Source organism: Heterodontus francisci, chromosome 31, assembly GCF_036365525.1.
Source record: "Heterodontus francisci isolate sHetFra1 chromosome 31, sHetFra1.hap1, whole genome shotgun sequence".
Classification (NCBI taxonomy): domain Eukaryota; kingdom Metazoa; phylum Chordata; class Chondrichthyes; order Heterodontiformes; family Heterodontidae; genus Heterodontus; species Heterodontus francisci.
Genome location: NC_090401.1, coordinates 40,740,408 through 40,762,756, shown reverse-complemented (window position 1 = coordinate 40,762,756; position 22,349 = coordinate 40,740,408). Strand labels below are relative to the sequence as shown.

Here is a 22,349-nt window from a genome sequence, read left to right as displayed (position 1 = left end):
GTCCAGATAAAATAGTTTGCAAAGTGTTTTTTATCGTGTTCTAAACCAAAGCTGGAAATTAGAAAAAATGTCTTACTTTTCCACAGAACAGTAGATAGGTACAATAGACTCTTATTAAAAGTGGTAAATGCAGATTTGATTAGGTTCTTTAAAAAGGAACTGGATGAATACCAGATTCAGAACAGGATTAAAGGTTCCAAGGACAAGTGTGGACAGATAATCAAACGCTTTATGGTTGCTGTGCTGCTGAAACATCGGGGAGTCATCTGTGGAATCCAAGTGGCCAATGTTGAATAACATAGATTGTAATGTTGGAGTACTATTAGGGGAGACATTTCCCAGAACTTTATCTACTTGGAAGTTTGCCCCGAATGCAATGCAACTCACCTCTTTCAGGAGATTATGACAACAATTTGTGTACAGTCCATTGGAGGGAATTGACCAAATGGACCTGTCTCATTTCATTTTACGTTCCTAAGCTATCTTTAAAGTCACTGCCTGCAACATTTGATGAACAGATTGGAATTATAATGGGCCTTTTCTCATTTCCAAGTTATTTATGCTCATGTGTTTTCAAATAAATTACATCTTAAAATTTTTTTCTCTTGTCTTTCAAGGCAGCTGGTGTTTTAATAACTACAGATTGGTGACCTGTTTATGACAAATGCAAGATGTTCTCATTTACAGGTGTTATGACCAGGTGAGAAAGAGGTCTAGGGTTCCCTTTCAGCCTTCACCTGGTCTTACCGTAACAGGGTTTAAAAATTAAGCACACCGTGTGTTTTTTTAGCTCCCCCTCGGTGAATCCTTGTTCACCGCTTTCTAATTATAAGGCAAAGAAACCAGCACAAAGAGGCTTCCTCGGGTTTAAAGAAGAAAAGTTGAAATTTATTAAACTTAAACTCTAATTCAGTTAACGGATACGCGACACGTCCATGCTAGCATGCAAACGCGATACACACATGCAAATAGAGACTGAAAAGGGCAGAAGAAAAATAAAGTGGAAAAGTGTGAGGCAATATCTGAAGAGTTACGGTTCTTCGAGCTCACTTGTAGAGTCCTTGACTGTAGGTAGAACTTGCTTTTCATTGGGGCCCAGTATTCTTCTTAAACCTTGTTCGCTATAGGAGACTTTTCTCTCTTGGGGTTCATGTGTATTCAGCGGATTCAGAGGCTTGTGAGAAAGAGATGGGAACAGACAAGAGAAAGATCTTCTCAGTCCAGGAGCAAACAGACACTCTGCCTTCAAATTCTCTGTGGCCAGTTCAAAAGAAAACCCTGAAATAGCCAGGTAGTCATGTGACCAGCTGATCTAACCAGTCCTGGCCCTTGTGGATTGTATCCTCTTTAGCAGGCCCTGGAATGCACTTCTTCACCTTCGATGTCTGTTGGTATGTAAATGTTCTTTTCCAGCCACGGTCGATCTGTTTAACAAGTCATTTCCTCGCCCCAACAACTGTTAAAAATCAAAGTTCATGACAAAATTGATGTGCCTCATTCCTGGCAGGTGGGGGCCTATCATGACACCCCCACACCCAGCGAAATGAAATGCTATTTGAGAAAAACACATTTCATTTAAAGGGTCTCGAGAAAATATAAGATACAAAAAAAAACCACGTATTTCTCTCATTCATTCACAAATCCTAAAACTTATTAAAATCGCCCCTTTTTTGGCATCCCAATAAACATGTTCTTTTTCGGGGAAGTTTCTCTTCCATTTCCCCACTTCCATGGCTGCCTAGGGTCTTTGTTCCTGCTGAGGTAATTTTTTTTCCCAGGAGAGTTAGAAGTCTCCTTCAATGCTTTGCTGAGTCATGCAAAGTAAAGGCCGGCTCGGGTCTGCAAATAAAACCTGACCCGAGCCTGACAGAGCCACATCTGACCCGGCCCGAGTCCTTTCATTTTTACCCGCGCCCGACCCGAACCGACCCAACCACTGGAATATAATCAATTTTACCGAAGAGGTTGTGCTCTACCTTGGATGGAATCGCTCACTGCAGACTAGTAAGGAGTGTTTCCCACCTTGACGTCCTGGCTGTCACTATGTCTGGCCCGACCCGACCTGAACCCGAATGCCAGACCCAGAAAAGCAACCCGACCGACCCGAACCTGACACATGTTGTCGGGTTCGGGTCGGGTAATGCAAAGGCTTTTGACTTTAGGGGGAATGGGTGGATTTCTTTTTTCTGACTGCGGAGGAGGATTCTTTGCTAATCTCCCCTTTGTCCCAGAGGACACTCCTGCCTGCAGGTATTTGTGCAGACTCTACTGCACTCCCCTGTGGCACTTTGACTAGGTCAGGCATCACCCTCACAGTTTCTCTGCCCCCTAGAGGTCTTTCTTTGTCTCTGCAGGTTCCTGTAAATGCTGTTAGCAACTCTGGTGGGGTGCTTCTAGTGTCTTCATTTACATAGGAGGATGTGGGGTCTAACTTTTCACATTTTCCGAGGTTCGCTGACTGGACAGTAGGGGTTTTCATCTGGAATTCCTCCCGGACTTCCTTTACCCTGCCCTCTTGGTCAATTTTTCCCCTTCCCTGTCTAACCTTTTGCCAGCCTTGTGCCTGCCTGTCCCCTTTTGTTCTCGGTGGGGCTCCCTTACAGTTCACCAACCCTCTGCTGGAGGGTCCTCCTAACACCAATATAGGACTTAGGGGTGCAGGTTTCACTGTAGATTGGGGTTTCCCCTCAACCTGGCACATGTGGCAACTCCTGCAGTACTCCACCACATCTTTGTGGAATTTTGACCAGTCAAACTGCTGTCTTATGCAGGCTTTGGTCTTTCGTATAGCGGCATGTACAGCCACTGTAGTCTTGTGGACCCTTCATAATATTTCTCTCCGGTACCTCTGCGGCACCACTAACTGGTGAACCACTGTCCACTCCTTACCCTCAGGTCCGTGAGGAGAATTCCATTTCCTCATCAGTACCTCATTCTTTAAATTGTAATAATAAGGGACTCCTTCTGCTTCATTTTCAGACTGGGCAGCCTGTGCTAACTCACGCAATACTGGGTCGGCTTGCTGAGCCTCACCTAGGGAAAATCCATTTAATTCATTCCCTGGGTCTCCTAACTTTCCAAAGAAAGTCTCGGACAGACAGTCTTGGTCATCTGCCTGCAGTGCTAATTCAGTCTCTTCTGGGGTAGCTGGTTTGATCATGGCCTGATCCACAACACATTTAGAGAAACTGCAAGGTCCATCACTTGTCACTGCCCTGTCTCTCTGACCTCCTGCAGTCTTTCTTTCACTACTGGGGGGGCTACCACCTTCACCCCCTGCTAGATCATCACCTAGGAGCAGGTCAACCCCGTCCACAGGCAAACTAGGGACAATCCCTACGGTTACCGGTTCTGAAACTAGGTCGCACTCCAGGTGCACCCGGTGTACAGATACAGGCATACACTGCCCTCCAATACCATTCACCACCATTCTGGTGCTCACTGCACTCACTGGTGGAAAGGTCAGGCCTTTTCCTAGTAAAAGGGATCTCATGGCCCCTGTGTCCCTGAGAATTACTATGGGCTTGCTTGGCCCACTCAAGGGGTATGGGGTTACTTTCCTTTCAGACACAAAACCCTGATAGCTTTCAGGAATCCTATTAAAATTTCCTGCACTTACAGCTGTAAGCTTCCTAGGTTTCACTCTTACTATAGTTAAAGCCACAGCTGGTTCTGCTGTGCTTTCCATCAGGTTCCTGTCTTCACTGAGCGGGTGTGCCCTGATTAACCCTGCCTGCTTTCCCTTTAGTTTCCAGCAGTCAGCTTTTAAATGCCTTGTTTTATTACAATGGAAGCACACAGATCTATGGGTCTCACTCTTGCTCACAGCACCTTCCTTTTTGGCTGGAGGAGGGCCCCCTGTTCTCCTGCTTTCCTTTCTCTCCCAGGGCTGCTTGGGCTCCTATCACCTTCCCACTGTCCTTTTCAGATTTGTGAGGGTGATTAGGAAAGGTTCTCCCCTGGGAAACCGACATAAATTAAAGCAAACTTATCGGCCAGAACGGCTGCTTGCCAGGCTCTCTGAACCCACTGCTCCTCTACATGGGTCTTTATGGAGAGTGGGAGAGAGTGTTTAAATTCATGTAACATAATTACTTCCCTGTGATTCTCATAGCTGGGCTGTACTTTAAGAGCCCTCAACCACTGGACAGCTGCTCACTTCTTTCAAACTCCAGATAAGTTTGATTAGCTTGCTTCTTGAGGGTTCTAAACTTTGGGTACTAATTCAAATGTCCCGAGGATAGCATTTTTGGTCAGTTCATATTTTGATGAACTCTCACTGGCAACAGGGAATAAACCTCATGGGCTTTTCCAGTTAGCTTGCTTTGTAGTAAAAGAGGCCAGGTCTCAGCTGGCCATTTTAGCTGACTTGCCAGTTTCTCAAAGGACACAAAAAATACTTCTACATCCTCCTCATTAAATTTTGGAATTAGTTGAGCTGTTTTTAACAATTTTGTACCCAGCCCTGAATTTTTTTCTCCTCCATATTGGCCATGCTTTCACTGGGGTTACTCTGTTGCCCCCTAGTTAATTCAAGCCACTTCAGCTCTCTTTCTTTGCATTCCTTCTGGAATATGCTTTCTCTCTCTCATCTTTCTTTCCCTTCACGTTCCTTCTGGAAGGCTCTCTCTTTCTCCCTCTCCTGTTTTTCTCTTTCTCTTTCCCTGTCTTCTAATTCAGGTTTCATTTGTTCCAATTGTATCTTTGCTAGCAATACCCTGTTGGCGTCTGCTTCTAACCCTGTTTCTTCTTCTTCAGCTTCAAGGGAAAAATGGTTGGCCACTAGTCTTAGGAGTTCAGACTTCCTAGCCTTACCATGTACAGTGATCCCATACTGCTCAACCATTTTCTTCAACTCCTCCAAGACAGTACTTTTAACTTTATTCCAAGTTAAATCACCCTGGCTTGGAGAGCAACTAGCTTCAGTTGCAGACATGTTAGTATTCAAGCACACACAACCATAAGAAAACCTGCATTGAAATCTTGCTCTTTTTTTTATTGGGAACAATTTGGCTTCCCACTTCCAATTTCTCTCATTTGTCTGTAGGTCAATTCCAGATGCTAGCACCCAAATTTCTGTTATGATCAGATGAGAAAGAAGTCTAGGGTTCCCTCACCTGGTCTTAATGTAACAGGGTTTAATTTTAAACACACGATGTTTTTTTAGCTCCCCCTTGGTGAATCCTTGTTCACCGCTTTTCAATTATAAGGCAAAGAAGCTAGCACAAACAGGATTTCTCAGGTTTAAAGAAGAAAAGCTGAAATTTATTAAACTTAAACTCTAATTCGTTTAAAATCCTACGGATACACAATGTGCCCAGGCTAGCATGCATATGCAATACACACATGCAAATCGAGACAGAAAAGAGAAGAGAAATAAAGTGGAAAGGTTTGAGGCAATATCTGAAGAGTTGTTGTTATGGTCCTTCGAGATCACTGTAGAGTCCTTGATTGTAGGTAGATCTTGCTTTTCGTTGGGTCCAGTACTCTTCTTAAACCTTCACTGTAGGAGACTTTTCTCTTTTGAGGTTCATGTACCTTCAGTGGATTCAGAGGCTTGTGAGAAAGAGATGGGAGCAGACAGGAGAGAAATCTTCTTAGTCCAGGAGCAAACAGACACTCTGAGTTCAAACTCTCTGTGGCCAGTTCAGAAGAAAACCCTGGAACAGCCAGGTAGTCATGTGACTAGCTGATCTAACCAACCCTTGTGGATTGTATCCTCCTTAGCAGGCCCTGGAATGCCTCCTTCGATGTCTGTTAGTACGTAAATGTTTTTTCCAGCCACGGCTGATCTGTTTAACAAGCCATTTCCTCGCTCCAACAACAGTTAAAAAATCAATGTCCATAACAAAATTGATGTGCTTCATTCCTGGCAGGTGGGAGACCAGCATGAGCAGGCCTGATATTTATATTCCAATAACCCTTTAATGCATATCTTACTAAATTATATTTGGAATATTTACCTATTTCATGTGCAAAATGTAAAGTGGATCTAGTGGAAAGGTAATTCACTGAAGCCTTTCTGAATTCATTACTGCTTGTGTTTTCCACTTTGTGACATATATGCAGTGCTAAGCGTGATTGAAATTCTAAGCACAGAGAAACAACAAAAGTCTAATATTATTCTTTCATTGTGTGCTCTGTTGGCCACATTTTTAAAAAGCATCACACAAGATGTTGTTCTTACTGTTAGATTTACCACCACTGCAGACAAGCACTGGGAGAAATGCAGTAAATGTTATTTTTCTTGTGTCGGCTTGAATTCTTATCTGATTCTTGTGAATAGCTCAGACATGGTAGAAGAATGACAATTGTATGCCAAAAATGGGTAATTTCCTTCTACGCATATTAAGGCAAGTATATTATCTAAAGAAAGTATAGTGATTAGCATTCCAAGGATCGTAATACTTGGCAGTTTTTTTTTACTGTAAATGAAGATTGTTCATCTAGTAGTGAGTCAAACATTTATATATCATCTTTAATGTAGAAAAATGTCCCCAAGGCAGTTGACAGAGCTGCAAGAAAAATGATCAACGCAGCCAAAGAGTGAGATATCAGGAAAGGATGCTCTAAAGCTAGCTCTAAAGAGCTAGGTTTGAAGAGGGTCTTAAAGGATGAGAGGGAGGTAGGGAAATGGATATCGGTATCTAGAACATTGTTTCTGTCTTATAGAGTTTGCTCGTGATGCCATTACAATCTTGAAACAATGTATTTTTTTAAAAATTGAAGGGAGGAGAGGGATTTTTGTGCTTATAATTGTCAGAGGTATTAAGCTGAGGGATGGAATATGCTTGCAGTTCAGGTACCCCACTCTCAGCATCAAGCACTCCCAGATTGGGCAATGTGCCTTTCCTTCAAACTCAGAAAAGCAACTGGACTCTAACTAATAGCTAAATTATAGGTTCCAACTGGGTCGTACCCTTACATTTCTTGGCTGTCAATATCTGGCCGAGGAGAGATTTTTTTTTTTTTACTGATTTAAAAGGACTGCAGATCACCATGTCCACATTTAAGTTAATTGAAAGTAGGTTTCAAAACTATCTAGCTGATCTAGAGATGTATGAAAAGCCAGTTTGATACCTCACCTCACTGGAATTGCACGCTATGTGGTGTCAAAACTCAGTGGTGTGATTTTACATCCATCAGGGAACTGGAGAGAGACTCAGAACAGGGAAAGCACAGAAATCTTGGGCTGAATTTTATTAGCGCGCTGCAAATCGCGGCATCGCGCTTTGAAGTCGGCAGATTGCCTGTGTGCGGCACCCGCCGCTGAGCCCCCGCGATATTTTGCGTGGGAGCTCATTTAAATGGAGGGGCCAGAACGGCCACCCCCGATGACATAGAGGTAATGGCGTCCGGCGTCAATGCGCAGGCGCCGGTGCTATTTTTAAAGGACTTCAAGCCCTTCATCTGAATTTACATTTTTACAGAAACATTTGTTTGACATTGATTTTAAAGATTTCAATAGACGCTGATAGCCCCCCCCCCCCCCCCCAACCCCCCCGTGACCACATTTTATTTTTGGGCCTTTCCCATCAAAAAAAAACATATTCCCAAGCCTAACTTCCACCCCCCCCCACCCCGAACTTAGTCACATTTGCCTTTCAACCCCTTCCCACCATCCCCTCATGGAATAAAAACATTTTTCTCCGCTTCTCCTGACCCCCACCCTGAAAATTTTACTCCTCCTCCACCAGTCTCTCGCCTTGAATCCCCAAACAGGGATCAGAAGGCACGGGACTTCCGGCCACTGGCCTGGTCCAGATAAGTTAATTATCATGTATTTGTATAAGTTGTATTAGGCAAATGAAGGCCCTGCAGCTTGGCAGTGGAGGGGCCGCACCGAGGCCTTGCCGTCACTGGTAAAATGCGGCGGGGTTTTCTTGCCGTCGGGGGTCATGGAGGGCCTCTCCCGGAAGAATTTTCCAGGCCCCCCCCCCCACCACGATCCCTGACGCCAGTGGGCTCATAAAATTCAGCCTCCTGAATCTACAGAGTGCCTAGTAGTTTCTCTATATGGCTTTGCTGCTTTACAAAGCTCTATTATTTAACTAGCAATATTCCCTGTTTAGCTTTAATACAGTACTGGACCTAGTTGAATTGTACATAACGCAAAGTTGAATAAATGAAAAGAAACAAAAGGTTTTTGAAAGCCCATAAACTATTGTTCACCTTGCTTCCTTACAAGTCAAAGTTTGATTCCTATGGTTTAGTTGATGCCTGCTACATTCAAGTTGCAATTTATGTGCAAAGATACTGAACAGGATTTCACTTTTGTCTTTTAAATGAAAATGTGAACAGCCCTCTAAAATCTCAGTAACATCCCCTCTCTAACACAGAACTTTCCAATTTTGTTTTAAAAAGATCAGATATGTTGCCAACACCTTTCGTTTATATTCTTTCCAATATGTGACGCCAATACCTCAAACATTTCCCAGTCAGTTAAATATGTCCCGCATGTAATGAATGTACTTAACAACTTTCAACATTTGCCAATTCTTAATCATCTACATCTCCAGCCCAATTTCCTGTAGCTTTGCAATGCTGAATGTGACATTGTAATGTTGAGTTAGAAAAATATACAAAAACCTCTGAACATCCTCTAGTTAAAATAAAACAAAGTAGTAGAGTTTATTTTCAATCCTATCCCACATAATGGGGTTTCTGCTTCACTCTGAATGGTTGTTTGCTTATCAGGAATTTGCAGTAAATTATTAGTGTGTGTGTATTTAAGAATGTGTTAGGACTATGTTGATAATACCATGAATTATAAATATTTACCTTTCCTAATTACACATGCTATATTCTCATGGAATTGCTAAAGTTCTTCCTTGTTTGAACAGCTGATTTTGTTTTGCCCCATTCTTATCCACTGAATTAAAGCTGTTGTAACCAGTTTATCTACAAAGACTTTTTAACACATGCATGAAACACATGCCAGAAGTAATTCTCACACTGGATTTTGTGGAATAAACTGCCATCTAGTGCCGGTGAAAGTAGTCTGTAAATTCCTTTACAAGGGACCAAGACAGATTTCTGTTGCAGGAGACTGAGTGGCAACATAAGAGTAACTGTATGATATAACCAGCACTGTTCACCTGCCAGCACCATAGCGACAATTATTTTGTTGTAAAAATCATGTGATTCCTGATAGTCGGAAATTATAGGGCCAATTTTAACTTCGCCTACCTGTTGGAGATGCCTTTCCATGAGTTCTGATCTTAACCTGCTCTTCTGAACAGTGGGGTGGGGGAAACTGAATGGACGCTTGTGGGCTCCTTTAAATATGCAGAACGGGCTTGGATGGCACCATCTATTGGCCCACGCTCCCCCACCCAGTAAAGAAAACCCAGAGATACAAATACATGCAACAAGTCTATATGCAAACAGGACGCAACACGCTCTGTTTCCAAATTTATCTGTAAACTCAGAAATAGTGGACTCCATTGCTGTGCATACTGCGGGTTAATCCTAAATCAGCCCCAAAAGAGAATCAGAAAAGCATGTCTTTATGATTAATGATATTTCAATGTTTTCACGTTACTTAATCTATGACTCACCTTTTGTGCATTTCCCCAACTGTCCACCACCTGTGCAGCATTGGTATTACAGAATTCAGCTCCATTGCTCCTACTGTATGGAATTTCCTCCCTAAACCACTCTACATCACTACCCCTGTCTCCTCCTACAAGAACCTTCCAAAAACCGAATTTTGTGTCTGATCTCTCTGCTCATTCTGACCATTTCCTTTCCTGGCTTGGCATCCATTTTCTTTATACTTTGGGACTTTTTTAAAAATTAAAGCTTATTATACAAATGAAAATTGTTGTCATCGTACTAACACTTAACATGTATGTGCCAAATTCCTTTCTCTTGTTTTAACCGAGTTACTTGCCCATTTAAATACCTTATTAAAGTAGCAGAGGAATTAGATATAGGCATGTTAATCATTCTTGGTATAACATGGCCATCAAATATTTCTGCCCTAACATGCGTTAATATCATACTTCAAAAATGATACTCCGAACCTTTCAGGTGAGTTGTATTGACTCTACTCCCTAAATTGGTGAAGAAAGTTAGAGTGGCTCTGACCACAATTTTCACCTTCCTTAGGAATGCACATGGTGCTGGAGAGTTGGAGGGTACACTATATGTATCATTTCTGTTCAGTAAGGAAAAGAATTAAACTAGGTAACTATAGACCAGTTTATCTAATGTCAGTTTTGGGCAAACTCTTCAAATCCATAATTCTAGATCAAACTAATTAGGATTTTGTGATAATACAGATCAGCCACCGCAGATTGGTTAGCGGCAAGATGTGTTCAGTAAATTTAATGGTGTTTTTCAAAATACATGCTTAGATAAAAGGAATTTAGTATTTGTAATGTATGCATGTTCATATCCACTTGACAAAGTATTTTGCAGGAAAGCATAGGGCACAAAAGGAAATGTAGCAACATGGGTAGGAAATTAATTACCAAAGGGTCAGGGTTAACGGACATTGCTCAAATTGAAGGAAGGTTGGAAGTGGTATAGTCACGATTTCACTGCTGGGGCCCTTTTTTGTGAGTTAATATCATAAAAATAGTATAAAACATTATATAATACAATTATTATACATAATATATTCAAATCCAAAATATTATATTTTGGATTTGAGGAACGTGACATTGAAATTTGAGGTGACACATATCAACATATGAAATGGATGCACAGGAAAAGATCAGCTGGTCCATTGAGTAGCAGTGCTCCCCAGCGCCCCACAGGAAGGTTTAGGTCTCCCCTGCCCTGTACCCCCACCTTCCTTTCCGTGAAACCATCCCAAAACCCTGTCCCCATGATTTACCTTCTTTTGGTGTCGGCTGGCAAATTTTTGCCACCCAAATTTCCACTGCTACATACCAGCCAACTGAGTGCCATTTTCCATCCGCTTCACGCAGTGGGGATGATGGGAGTGGGGGACGGGCTGCTGACTGACAACATGCAGATGGAACCCATCCAAATCCCACTCCCAATTACAATTCCACCTAAAGATGCATAAAGCAACAAAGAAGGATTGTACTGTACATACAGTGTAAAAGTTTTACTCATAGTTGATGCATTGTGGTTTGGGTACATCTACATAGCAACGTCTATTCACACATGCTGTAAACTGGCTATGCTGAGTGCTACTATAGAACAGACCCTGGTATATAAGAGCAGGTCAAATTTTTTGGGTATTGTGCAAGCTGTCATTTGTCTGGCATGTTACATCGCAATAGCAGCTATGGAATTGCTGTATATCTCTTGCCATGAGTGTATGTCCATTGTACAAATGACATATACTGCTATATGATACCCATTCCAGTGTCAGTTCAACATGGTATTTATTGTATGTATTATTTTAAACAGATGGCTTAGAGTGTGTTTAGAATTGTACTGGCTCTATAAATCTTTTGACTCTTGCTCTGATCACATGGGAATCTTTCAATTGTATTGTACTCGTAACACATGATCAATCAATGATTGTTCTCTATTAATCTTAATGAAGAGTTTGATAGGGTAATTAGACGAAGACTATTTCCTGTGTTTGGGAGTGAGTAACAATTTAAAATTGTCTTGGGAAGTTAGGAGACTCACTCTTGTAAAATTGTGCTCATAACTGTGGTCAACATAATTTCTGCTCAATTATATACATAAAATAATTTTGGACAGATAGAGGCAGATTTTCTGATCAGGTCCTGTTTGAGAGTTAGTTGAGAAGTGTGTTATTAATGTCGACTTGGTTTGATTGTCGGTGAACTGAAAGTGATGCAGAATAAGGTGACGATGAGGAGATGGCATGCTGGCTGCAATATCTGTGCTGCTCTAGGATTGGGTCAGCATTGCAAAATGCCTTTTATCTTTTATGGGGGCAGAGGAAGATGATTTGAGAATACAGCTGGCCATTACTGTCATTGGTACACTATACTTCTGCACGATCCTTGCCAGGTAGTTGAGCCTCTGCCTGTAAATGGGGGTGGGAATGTACTGGTCAGGTGGGCACAGTCTGCCTCTGGTGCAGCCTGACCTGCCTGCCATCCTTCCATTGAATCTCCTCTTCTTCCTACAAAAAACATATGGGAGATTCCCAGTGGGAAGTCCATTGGCCCAAAATCATGGGCTCAAAGAAAAGGCAATCCCAGAGCAATTGGCATGAAGCCCCAACCAAGTAAATGGAAATGGTTTTAAAAAAACAAGCAAAAGAAGAGATCTCGCTAGAGCTTCAAGGTGTGGCGACAAATCTTCCTTCCCACCTTTTTAACTGCAGTTTCCTAACAGCGGATCCTAGTAGCTTTGGACAGTCGGTTTTTATGGGAATTAGTTGCTAAGTACTATACTGGTGAAAATTTGTTATATGGTTACTTCCAATTGGTATGCCTGTTTTATGTGTGGTAATTAAACTTAACCAATTGGAGAAAGTTACACTATAGTGAGTCTTACATGTGCCTAAGAAGTTGGCAAAGACTAAATTGATCATTTGAAGTATTGAGCATTCTGCAGCATGTCACAGCTAGTGAAGAAAATACTGGAAACTTTCTGTCCACTGAGAAAGAAAGTTCTCTGGATGGTCACACTGAACTTTGTTCATGAAACAAATAATCAGTTCATTTTATGGCTTATTGCAGCTGCTTCCCCTTTAATAGTACCTAATTAGTGCCTGGAAACAAGGTGACTGCACTGTGATTTGCAGCACGACCAACCAACACTTGCCATTCATACAATATTACTTACTTATGAGCACTAAGAATTCATCCACATCGAACTGATTAAAAAGGAACACACAGAATTCACATGGATTGGAAAATCTGCACCATTATTCTGTACTTATAAAAGGTTTATTTAGGCCTTAGCTAATGGCTTGGGAAGTAAAAATACTACCTGGTTTGGTAATGAGCTAAATGGACCCAGAAATTTTAGCCATTCAAAAGCAAGCTATAGGAAATCGACAGGATCAATCTAAGACATACATTTACACATTAAATCAGGGCGATGGCTGGTGAATGAGTACCCTTGGCAGTACTCCACAGAGTACAACAGCACCTGACCAAGCAAACAAGTCATGTGTGAAGCTCTTAAGGAGTTGAGGTTCAAATCTCAAAATTATTAATTTAAATGTCAACATTATTGGATAAAATGTTTACGTTAAAAAGGTAAAATCAATTAAATCATTTACAAAAAAATAACATTTTGTCCTTCAGAATTGTTACATTTTCAGTTGTTCTAGTTTGTAACAGTTTTAACATAAAATTCTGAATACATTCACAATAAAATTTTGGCAGTACTTTATATTTTTCCCCATTTCATTATAAAAAGTATACAATGTAAACTGCGAGATTTGAAGTTGCACTTTCAGGGACAATAAACTATAAAAGGTGTGAATGTGGATTTTTGGAATTTTGAGGAAAAACAATTAGAATTCGCTTGTGTAAAATGTAGATATTTTGAACAATTAATTGTTAAATTACTGATTTGAAAATTCAAACATAGCACTTCATTTACTCTTTACAGTAATTTTTTTTGTGACACGCAGTACTAAAAAGTCACATATCCACTGGCAGTTTTGTATCTGTAATTGTGATATATATATAATAGTTGAAATATCTACATAGATGAAATGCAACAAAATACTTGCATTATATTTCCAGACCTTGTGACTCAGTTGGTAGCACTCACCTCTAAGTCAGAAGGTTGTGGGTTAATCCAGGCAGTCACTCCAATGCAGTACTGAGTGAGTCCTGTGCTGTTGAGAGTATAGTATTTTAGCTGAGGCATTAAACTGATGCCCAGCCTGCTCTCAGGTGGATATAAAGGATCCCGGGACCTATTTGAAAAAGAGTAGGGGAGTTTTTCCTGGTGTCCTGGCCAATATTTACCCTTCAACTAACTACACTTAGAAAAATAGACGAACTAGTCATTATCACACTGTTGTTTGTAGGTCCTTGCTGTGCTGGCTGTTGTGTTTTCTACTTTACGACAGTAAAAACAAGTCATTGAGTGAAAAGTCTTTTGGGACATCCTGAGGTTATGAAAGGTGCTATATAAGTGCAAGCCCTTTTCCTTTATTCTTATTCATTCCACTGACCGCTTCAGTTTAATAGCAAAGTCTGAACAAATTGTGCAGTTGAGGTCTTTTTTTTTATTCATTCTTGGGATGTGGGCGTCACTGGCCAGGCCAGCATTTATTGCCCATCCCTAATTTCCCTTGAGAAGGTGGTGGTGAACCGCCTCCTTGAACCATTGCAGTCCATGTGGTGTAGGTACACCCACAGTGCTGTTAGGGAGTAAGTTCCAAGATTTTGACCCAGTGACCGTCAAGGAACAGCGATATAGTTCCAAGTCAGTAAGGTGAGTGACTTGGAGGGGAACTTGCAGGTAGTGGTGTTTCCTTGCATTTGCTGCCCTTGTCCTTCTAGGTGGTAGAGATTGTGGGTTTGAAAGGTGCTGTCAAAAGAATCTTGGTGAGTTGCTGTAGTGCATCTTGTAGATAGTACATACTGCTGCCACAGTGTGCTGGTGATGGAGGGAGTGAATGTTTAAGGTGGTGGATGGGTCGCTTTGTCTTGGATGGTATCGAGCTTCCTGTTGTTGTTGAAGCTGCAGTCATCCAGGCAAGTGGAGAGTATTCCATCACACTCCTGATTTGTGCCTTGTAGATGGTGAGCAGGCTTTGGGGAGTCTGGAGGTAAGTTACTGGCTGCAGCACTTCCAGCCTCTGACCTGCTCTTGTAGCCACAGTATTTAAATGGCTGGTCCGGTCCAGTTCAGTTTCTGGTCAATGGTAACCCTGAGGCTGTTGATGGTGGGGGATTCAGAAATGGTAATGTCTCTAATATTACCCGAACAATCTTAACCTAATTGCGTTCCCTTTACACGCATTGACATACATAAAGATGGGCCACCTTGATATGAAGCTAGTTGGTATTCTCCAGAAAGTATTTGTGTATTGTTTCACTTCCGCACACACAAAGAAAAATAAATTTGATTTTGTTTCCCGCTAACAGAAACATAACTTAATTCTCATTACACACAGTCCATCTAAAATATCATCTGAAAAAGCTATCGTCAAAAAAGTTTATAATATGAAGCTGGACAATGCTCTGCTTCCATTACAGATTGTCACAATGAGAGAAACACATAACTGGAAGACAAGCCTTCAAATAGAGATTACCTCGCAATGTATTGTAAGCAATGATGTTGCGCTTGAGTACTCTTTTGCTGTATGAGAGTAAATAAGTAGTAAAAGCAGGCTTAACGAATGAAGGATAATACTATTGCTCAGCTTGGGGGACAACACTTTAAAACTCTCTAAATCTGCTTGATTGGCTCCTTTGCCACTGGAATTACCATCCTAATCCTTCCACCACTGGCAAACTGCAGCTGCAATATGCACCATCTACAGGATACATTGCAGTGAGGTGCCACTTTGGTAGCATTTTCCAGGTTCATTTACCTCTGTCATCGAGAAGGATAAGGACAGTAATGTCATGGAAATACCCACCATTCCCTTCCAAGACACACATCATCCTGACTTGACCATATATTGCCATTTCTTCTTCATGGCTAGGTCAACATCCTGAATTACTTCCCTAGCATCATTGTGCAGTGCACTGCCACCACAAGACCTGCAGGAGAAGAACCACTACAAACTTATCAGGGCAAACAGACATGATTTAGCCAATACGTTGCACATTCTGAAAGCAAATGTAAAAGAGATTGGAAGGTCATCTAGCAACATTGGGCATTATTAACTATGACAATAGCAAGCTGAAAAGTTATATTCCATACCAGTGGCTAGAACCTCTTCTTTGTGTTACATTTACACCATGGGTAAAGTTAAGTATCCATCATGGTTTTCTATGGGGAAAATTTGGGCCATTGAAGAATTTTTAGCCACTAATTAGATTTAGTCAGTGCAACTCAATTCTTTTCTTTGGTTGTTTTGTTTCCTTTATCTTTTCATTCAAAATCTCATTACAGGTCATGGACAAGTTCATTTGGTTCGCTCACAATGATATCTGTCCCTTTCAAGTGGAAAGTTAATGAAAATTTTTGTAGCCCTGAGTTAGTACATCATTGGCATTAGTGCAAGGCCCAATTTACACTGCAGTTTGTTTCAGATGTTTATAATAGCTCATAATAAAAACAGTGCGGGAAATACTCAGCAGGTCAGGCAGCATCTGTGGAGAGAGAAACAGAGTTAATGCTTCAGGTCTGTGACCTTTCATCAGAACCTTTCATCATTTGAATTCCGATGAAAGGTCATCGACCTGATTCGTTAACTCTTTTTCTCTCTCTCTAAAGATGCTGCCTGACCTGCTGAGTATTTCCAACACTTTCTGTTTTTATTTCAGATTTCCAGTATCCACAGTATTTTTTTTTGTATAATAGCCCTGTTGCTAACTGCAAAACTCTTCAAAATTAAAGCTTAAAAAAATTCCAATGTCTTGTTGTGGACAATGAAATTACCTGTGCTCATTTTGAATTTGTATTAAAAGTAAATAAAAAAATGAATAGAAAAAAGAATATAAAAATAAATTATTTAATAAATGATATAAGTATAATTTATAATATATCTGTCAATTCAAAAGCCATAAAGTAATATTTCATCATTTAACTTTTGGTTGTTGACATGTCTTTTGCATTTTTTTTTAATTACAACAGAAATTCCAGTGATTCTTCCTTCAAATCTCAAGGGTGCAAAAGGTGCTCCAGGAAAACCTGGGCCAAGAGGACCTCCTGGATTACCAGGAATACCAGGGAAACCAGGGAATGGAAAACCTGGCCTTCAAGGACGGACAGGCCCACCTGGGGCACCAGGATTTGCAAGCTTTGGAAAACCAGGACTGCCAGGACAACCCGGTAAACCAGGTATCAGAGGAATTCCTGGGCCTAAGGGCGATATAGGACTCAGAGGAGACACTGGACCTAGAGGCCTTCCCGGGCCTCCAGGATTACCTGGGCCTTCTGGTTTCTCTGTCATTGGTAAGCCAGGAGCACCAGGAGCCGCTGGATCCCCAGGGCTTAGAGCAGAACCTGGTCCAAAGGGAGAACGTGGACCTCCAGGGGATCGTGGTCCCAAAGGTGAGAATGGATATGGAAAACCAGGTTCTCCAGGTCCAAGAGGTAAGGAAGCGGCACCAGGTAAACCTGGACCACCAGGTCAACCTGGGAGAGGAAAACCAGGAATTAATGGTTTACCTGGTGGTCCTGGTGAGAAAGGTGAAGTAGGGCCACAAGGTGAACCTGGCACCCCAGGACCACCTGGTCCTCAGGGACCATCAGGAAAGCCAGGATTGGATGGTATAGGAAAACCAGGTCAAGATGGGTTATCAGGCATTCCGGGATCTCAAGGTCATAAAGGTGAGCCTGGACCTCCTGGTGTTCGTGGTATGCCTGGAGCTCCAGGGTATGCAAAGCCAGGAATGAACGGATTTAAAGGAGAGCGAGGACCTCCTGGGAGACTAGGTGCCTCAGGACTCAATGGTGAGCCAGGTGCAAAAGGCTTGCGTGGTGAACCTGGAGCTAGGGGTGAACCAGGATATCCGGGGGCTATGAGCCCTAAGGGATCAATGGGAAAACCTGGTGTACCAGGAGCTAAAGGTGAAATTGGGCTTGTTGGGCCACCAGGTCTGCAGGGAATGCAAGGTGAACAGGGACACAATGGGTTACCTGGAAAACCAGGTGTACCTGGAGAGAGAGGTTTCCATGGACCTCCAGGAGCACCAGGTCAAATTGGTCAAAAAGGAGAAGGTGGATACACAGGGGTTCCTGGAGCCCCAGGATTAGCTGGCCCTGTAGGACCCAAAGGGGAACCAGGAGAAGCAGGACAACCAGGACCTAGAGGTTCTTCAGGAATACCAGGCCTTCAGGGGCCAACAGGACCCATAGGACCAATAGGTTTACCAGGTCCCAAAGGAGAACCAGGACCACCTGGTTTGCCAGGAGAAAGAAAAATAGGTCAACCAGGAATTACAGGACCAACAGGTCGAACTGGAAGCCCTGGCATACCAGGCATGATGGGAACTCGAGGTCCACCTGGTCTACCTGGGCCACCTGGCCCACCTGGGATCATCATTAATGGGGAAATAACAGGTGTGGCTAGCCTTCATATTGATGGAGCTGTGGATGGTGCAAAAATTCCAGGGGCTGTAAAACCTAAAAAACCACAATATGGAAGAGGAGAAATTTCTGCAAGGGTAGCTCCTGCTTTCACTGCAATTCTGACAAAACCATTTCCACCATCAGGGGCACCCATTAAGTTTGGTAGGATTTTGTATAATGGACAAAATGGTTACAATCCAGCAACTGGACTATTCACGTGCCAAATACCAGGTGTCTACTACTTTGCTTATCATGTGCATGTCAAGGGAACCAATATATGGGTGGCACTGTACAAGAATAATGTGCCTGCAACATACACATATGATGAATATAAGAAAGGATACCTTGATCAAGCATCAGGAAGTGCTGTACTGGAACTTAAAGAGCATGACCAAGTGTGGGTCCAGATGCCTTCAGACCAAGCCAATGGGTTATATTCCACTGAATACATCCATTCCTCTTTCTCAGGATTCCTACTTTGCCCAACATAACGTTGATCAACTTGAATTAGCGGATATATATATATTGTGTAGTAATAAACTTTATCAAGAGGAACAGTTTCACTGGAAAAAGCACAAGTGTTATTATATGTTGCTACAGTTTTCCAGTATTTAAAAAAAGCCTTAAATGCCTCTGGGTGATAACCAGCATAGTATAACAACCACACGGCAGACATTTCCCCTAATGACTGCACAAGTCTTCGGCTTATGTTGCAATGAATTTAATGTGGAACTGTTGCTTTTATATGGGCAGTTAGAGGCAAAACTTAATTTCCTTTGCAATGAAAGTCGATACGATGTATGTGATACTTGTATTTCCTGTGCCTACTTTTGAGTAATGTTCTACCTAAGGATGCATTTCTTATTTCTACACATTTATACCATTGACAGAAAAGAAAACATCATATTACACAGTTGTATTCTAGTTACTATAATCATACCTTTTTAAGTGCAATACATGGTAAGTGGTGTTCCATTGTGAATTCAGACAACTGTGTACACTGTATACTGAGTGAGAATTAAAATATTGAAGACTGGTATAATCACCACTGCAACTTGCTTGAATTTTAAATTTCAAATTAACACGTAGGAATGACTAGGAGAAGGTCTAAAGTTAGACAATGTAGCGCAAAGTAAATGTTTTTTTTGTACTGTTTAGGTTATATGTATTTTGCATTATCTTAGTGATCTGAGATGTTACTGAGCTTCAACGTGTTTTCAGTTAAAGGGTAAGGAACATTGGACTGTACTGAATCCAAATCAACACAGTGCAGCTGTCTCTCGGACACATGTAGCCCAGTTGCTTACTAATTCAGTTTGTTGATTCTGCTGGAGGGCTGACACTTACATATGCCACTATTTTTCCACTATCAAAGACTGTGAAATGTTTAGTCTTTTTCAAGTTCAACCCAAACCGTGTTGATCACAATTACCAAAAGAATTCCAGAGTTAAGATGAGAGAATTGTGACCAGATAGCACCTAAAGCAAACACGGCAATTGTAAAATGTGGTAATGGATCCTTAAAGAGGATATGCATTGCTGAGTTCAAAAAGTTAAATAACTTCAGGAGGTGGACCATTGTTTCCTGTAGGGGCTGTACTATATTTTGCCTCATGTTGGATTGGATTATAGTGCATTTTAGAGCTGCAGCATGTTTGCAACAGTAGATACTGTTTTTCACAGGGAAGTATGAATTCAGAAGCTGTAATTTTAAACTTTCAGTCTGATTGTTACATGTGTTTTTCAAAAAACTTCTTAATGTAAAGCATTTTCTGATCTCATATAGCCAAATTGTATTTGTCATTCAAAATGCCTACAAATTTTGGTAAATTCTCTACTACGAAATCATGGTTAGTTAAAAATTATTACTTGCATTGGTTAATTTTCAAATGTCTTACCTGTGCCTTTCTTTTGTACTTTAAAAAAAAGTAGTATCCTTCTCTGTCAAACCAAATAAAGCCTTGAAATTGGGCTCTTCTGAAATTTTAATGGTATTTTAAGAAACATTAATCCATTTATTTTAAGGGGTGAATGTTTTCAATAAAATCATGCTCAAATAGCATAAGAATGCATTAATTGTTCATACAATGTTATTCAACAAACCTAAATTCAAGGCACAAATGTGCAAGTAGTTAAAAAACAAATACATACAAAAATTACCTTATCATCAACTAGCCTTCTACAAAGTTGCTACTAATTTTTCTTTCCTACCATTTGAATGTAATAATAATACAGCCTACTACTTAAACTACTTAAAACGACATTTTGGCTTAGAAATTGAGCAGTGTCCATTTTTGGCCGCCTCACCCACAGAGTGCTAGCAGCCTGTGCTCAAAGGAGAAAGTGTGAGGAGCCCAAAATTTTGGGCCCCAGACCTCATTATCGGGTAGAAGGCACAGTAGTAGGAGACCACACAGGTTGGCGTGCCACTGTTCAGGTAATTGTGTAAGATCGAAATGGTCTGGAGGAGAAACAGCTGGGCCTCAGAAGCCAATGCGGGAGAGTGTAAGATGGCAGGAAAGAACATTGTGGGGGTTTGCAGTAATGTTGGGGTCCACGGAACTTGATCAGGTAGGGGGTCGTGGTGGTTCTAGCAGGTCCGAATCAGGCCCAGCGAGAGATGGGGGTGACCTGGGAGTCAGAGTCAGGAGTGAGATCGGAGATCTCGGGACTGACAGCAGAGGTGATTAAGGTGAGTACTAACCTTTTTTTCATTCTGTCCTGCTTAGAATTGGTCTTCCTGGAGGCAATCGGCTGGTGCTGGCTGCCTCAGGCACAAGCCAAAGTTGCAAAAGGGAGCAGAAGCAGGTGTTAGGCCCCTAATTTGCATATGTTAATGGCCTGACATCAGTAAAGCACTGAAACAGGCCCTTCAGCCCACCAAGTCTGTGCCAACCATTAACCACCCATTTATACTAATCCTACATTAATCACGTTTCCATACCACATCCCCTCCTACATTAATCCCATATTCCCTACCATTCTCCTACCTACACTAGGGGCAATTTACAATGGCCAATTTACCTATCAACCTGCAAGTCTTTGGTGGTGGGAGGAATCCGGAGCACCCGGCAGAAACCCACATGGTCACAGGGAGATCTAGCAAACTCCACACAGGCAGTACCCAGAACCTAACCCAGGTTTTTGGAGCTGTGAGGCTGCGGTGCTAACCACTGCGCCACTGTGCTGTCCTCTCTGTGACATCTCTTGGTTTGGCCTTTATCAAAATGGTGTCCGGCTTGGCCCATACCGAATTGTGTCTGTGTGGCGCGAAAGCCATTTTGGTTACAAAACTGCACTCATAGTACCAAAAACCTGGGCACTGTGGAGCAGAATTTCTAGCCCTTTATCATTAAATGTCAGTGATTGATTCTCCTAATCAAAGTGTCCCACAAGACCATTGGTTAATCAGGCTCTTCATAGGAAATGATGCCCAGCTTGAAGGATTCTGTACAAAGGACCCTATTGACTGTTTTTATTGGCTATGTAGATTTACTGTACACCCATGCTACTTTGTGAGAAAGACAATTAAACTACCCTTTATTACAGGCAAATCAAAAGAAATTGAATTAGAAAATGCATGGCAGAATCCAGTTTCGAAAGAACATGCTGCTGGAAATAATTGCCCCAGTCATTAGAATATAATTTTCAAACCATAAGTAGTGAAAATCAAACATCATATAGAAATTTTAATAACTGAATGGATACTTTCTCTTTAAATTACCATTATAAGCAAAGGGACATACCATAGTTTATTTTGTATCAAAAAATCCACCACCTAAATAATGCTCATTTTTTTTTGAAAGCTGAACTGATTGTTATTGTGGAAAAAGTGCAAGATACACTGCCACATTGCTTAATAATGTCAAAATGTACATATGAAAATATGAGATACCCATCATTCAAAACAAAGGCATAGGTCAAAGGCTTGGAAAGAGTAACAGGTATGGATTTGTTACCTAAAATAAAAGCAAAATACTGCGGATGCTGGAAATCTGAATTAAAAACAAGAAATGCTGGAACCACTCAGCAGGTCTGGCAGCATCTGTGAAAATCCTAATATTTGTCAGTTCCGAAGAAGGGTCACTGACCCGAAACGTTAACTCTGCTTCTCTTTTCACAGATGCTGCCAGACCTGCTGAGTGGTTCCAGCATTTCTTGTTTTTATTATGGATTTGTTACCATTACTCGAACTCTGCATTTGCCGATTTAATATTAGAAGACAG

General features: G+C 41.5%; 1 protein-coding gene across 4 annotated transcripts in view; it reads left to right on the top strand.

The window, feature by feature from the left end:
* The window catches only part of col8a2 (collagen, type VIII, alpha 2), a 350,913-nt gene extending 328,784 nt beyond the window's left edge, over positions 1 to 22,129 (top strand). For all 4 annotated transcript variants that reach the window (XM_068011369.1, XM_068011371.1, XM_068011370.1 and 1 more), the window contains one exon: positions 16,684 to 22,129. In XM_068011369.1, the coding sequence (XP_067867470.1) occupies positions 16,684 to 18,614 (1,931 nt within the window). In that variant the 3' untranslated portion in view covers positions 18,615 to 22,129. The remainder of the gene's footprint in view (positions 1 to 16,683) is intronic.
* Positions 22,130 to 22,349: the final 220 nt, after the last annotated feature.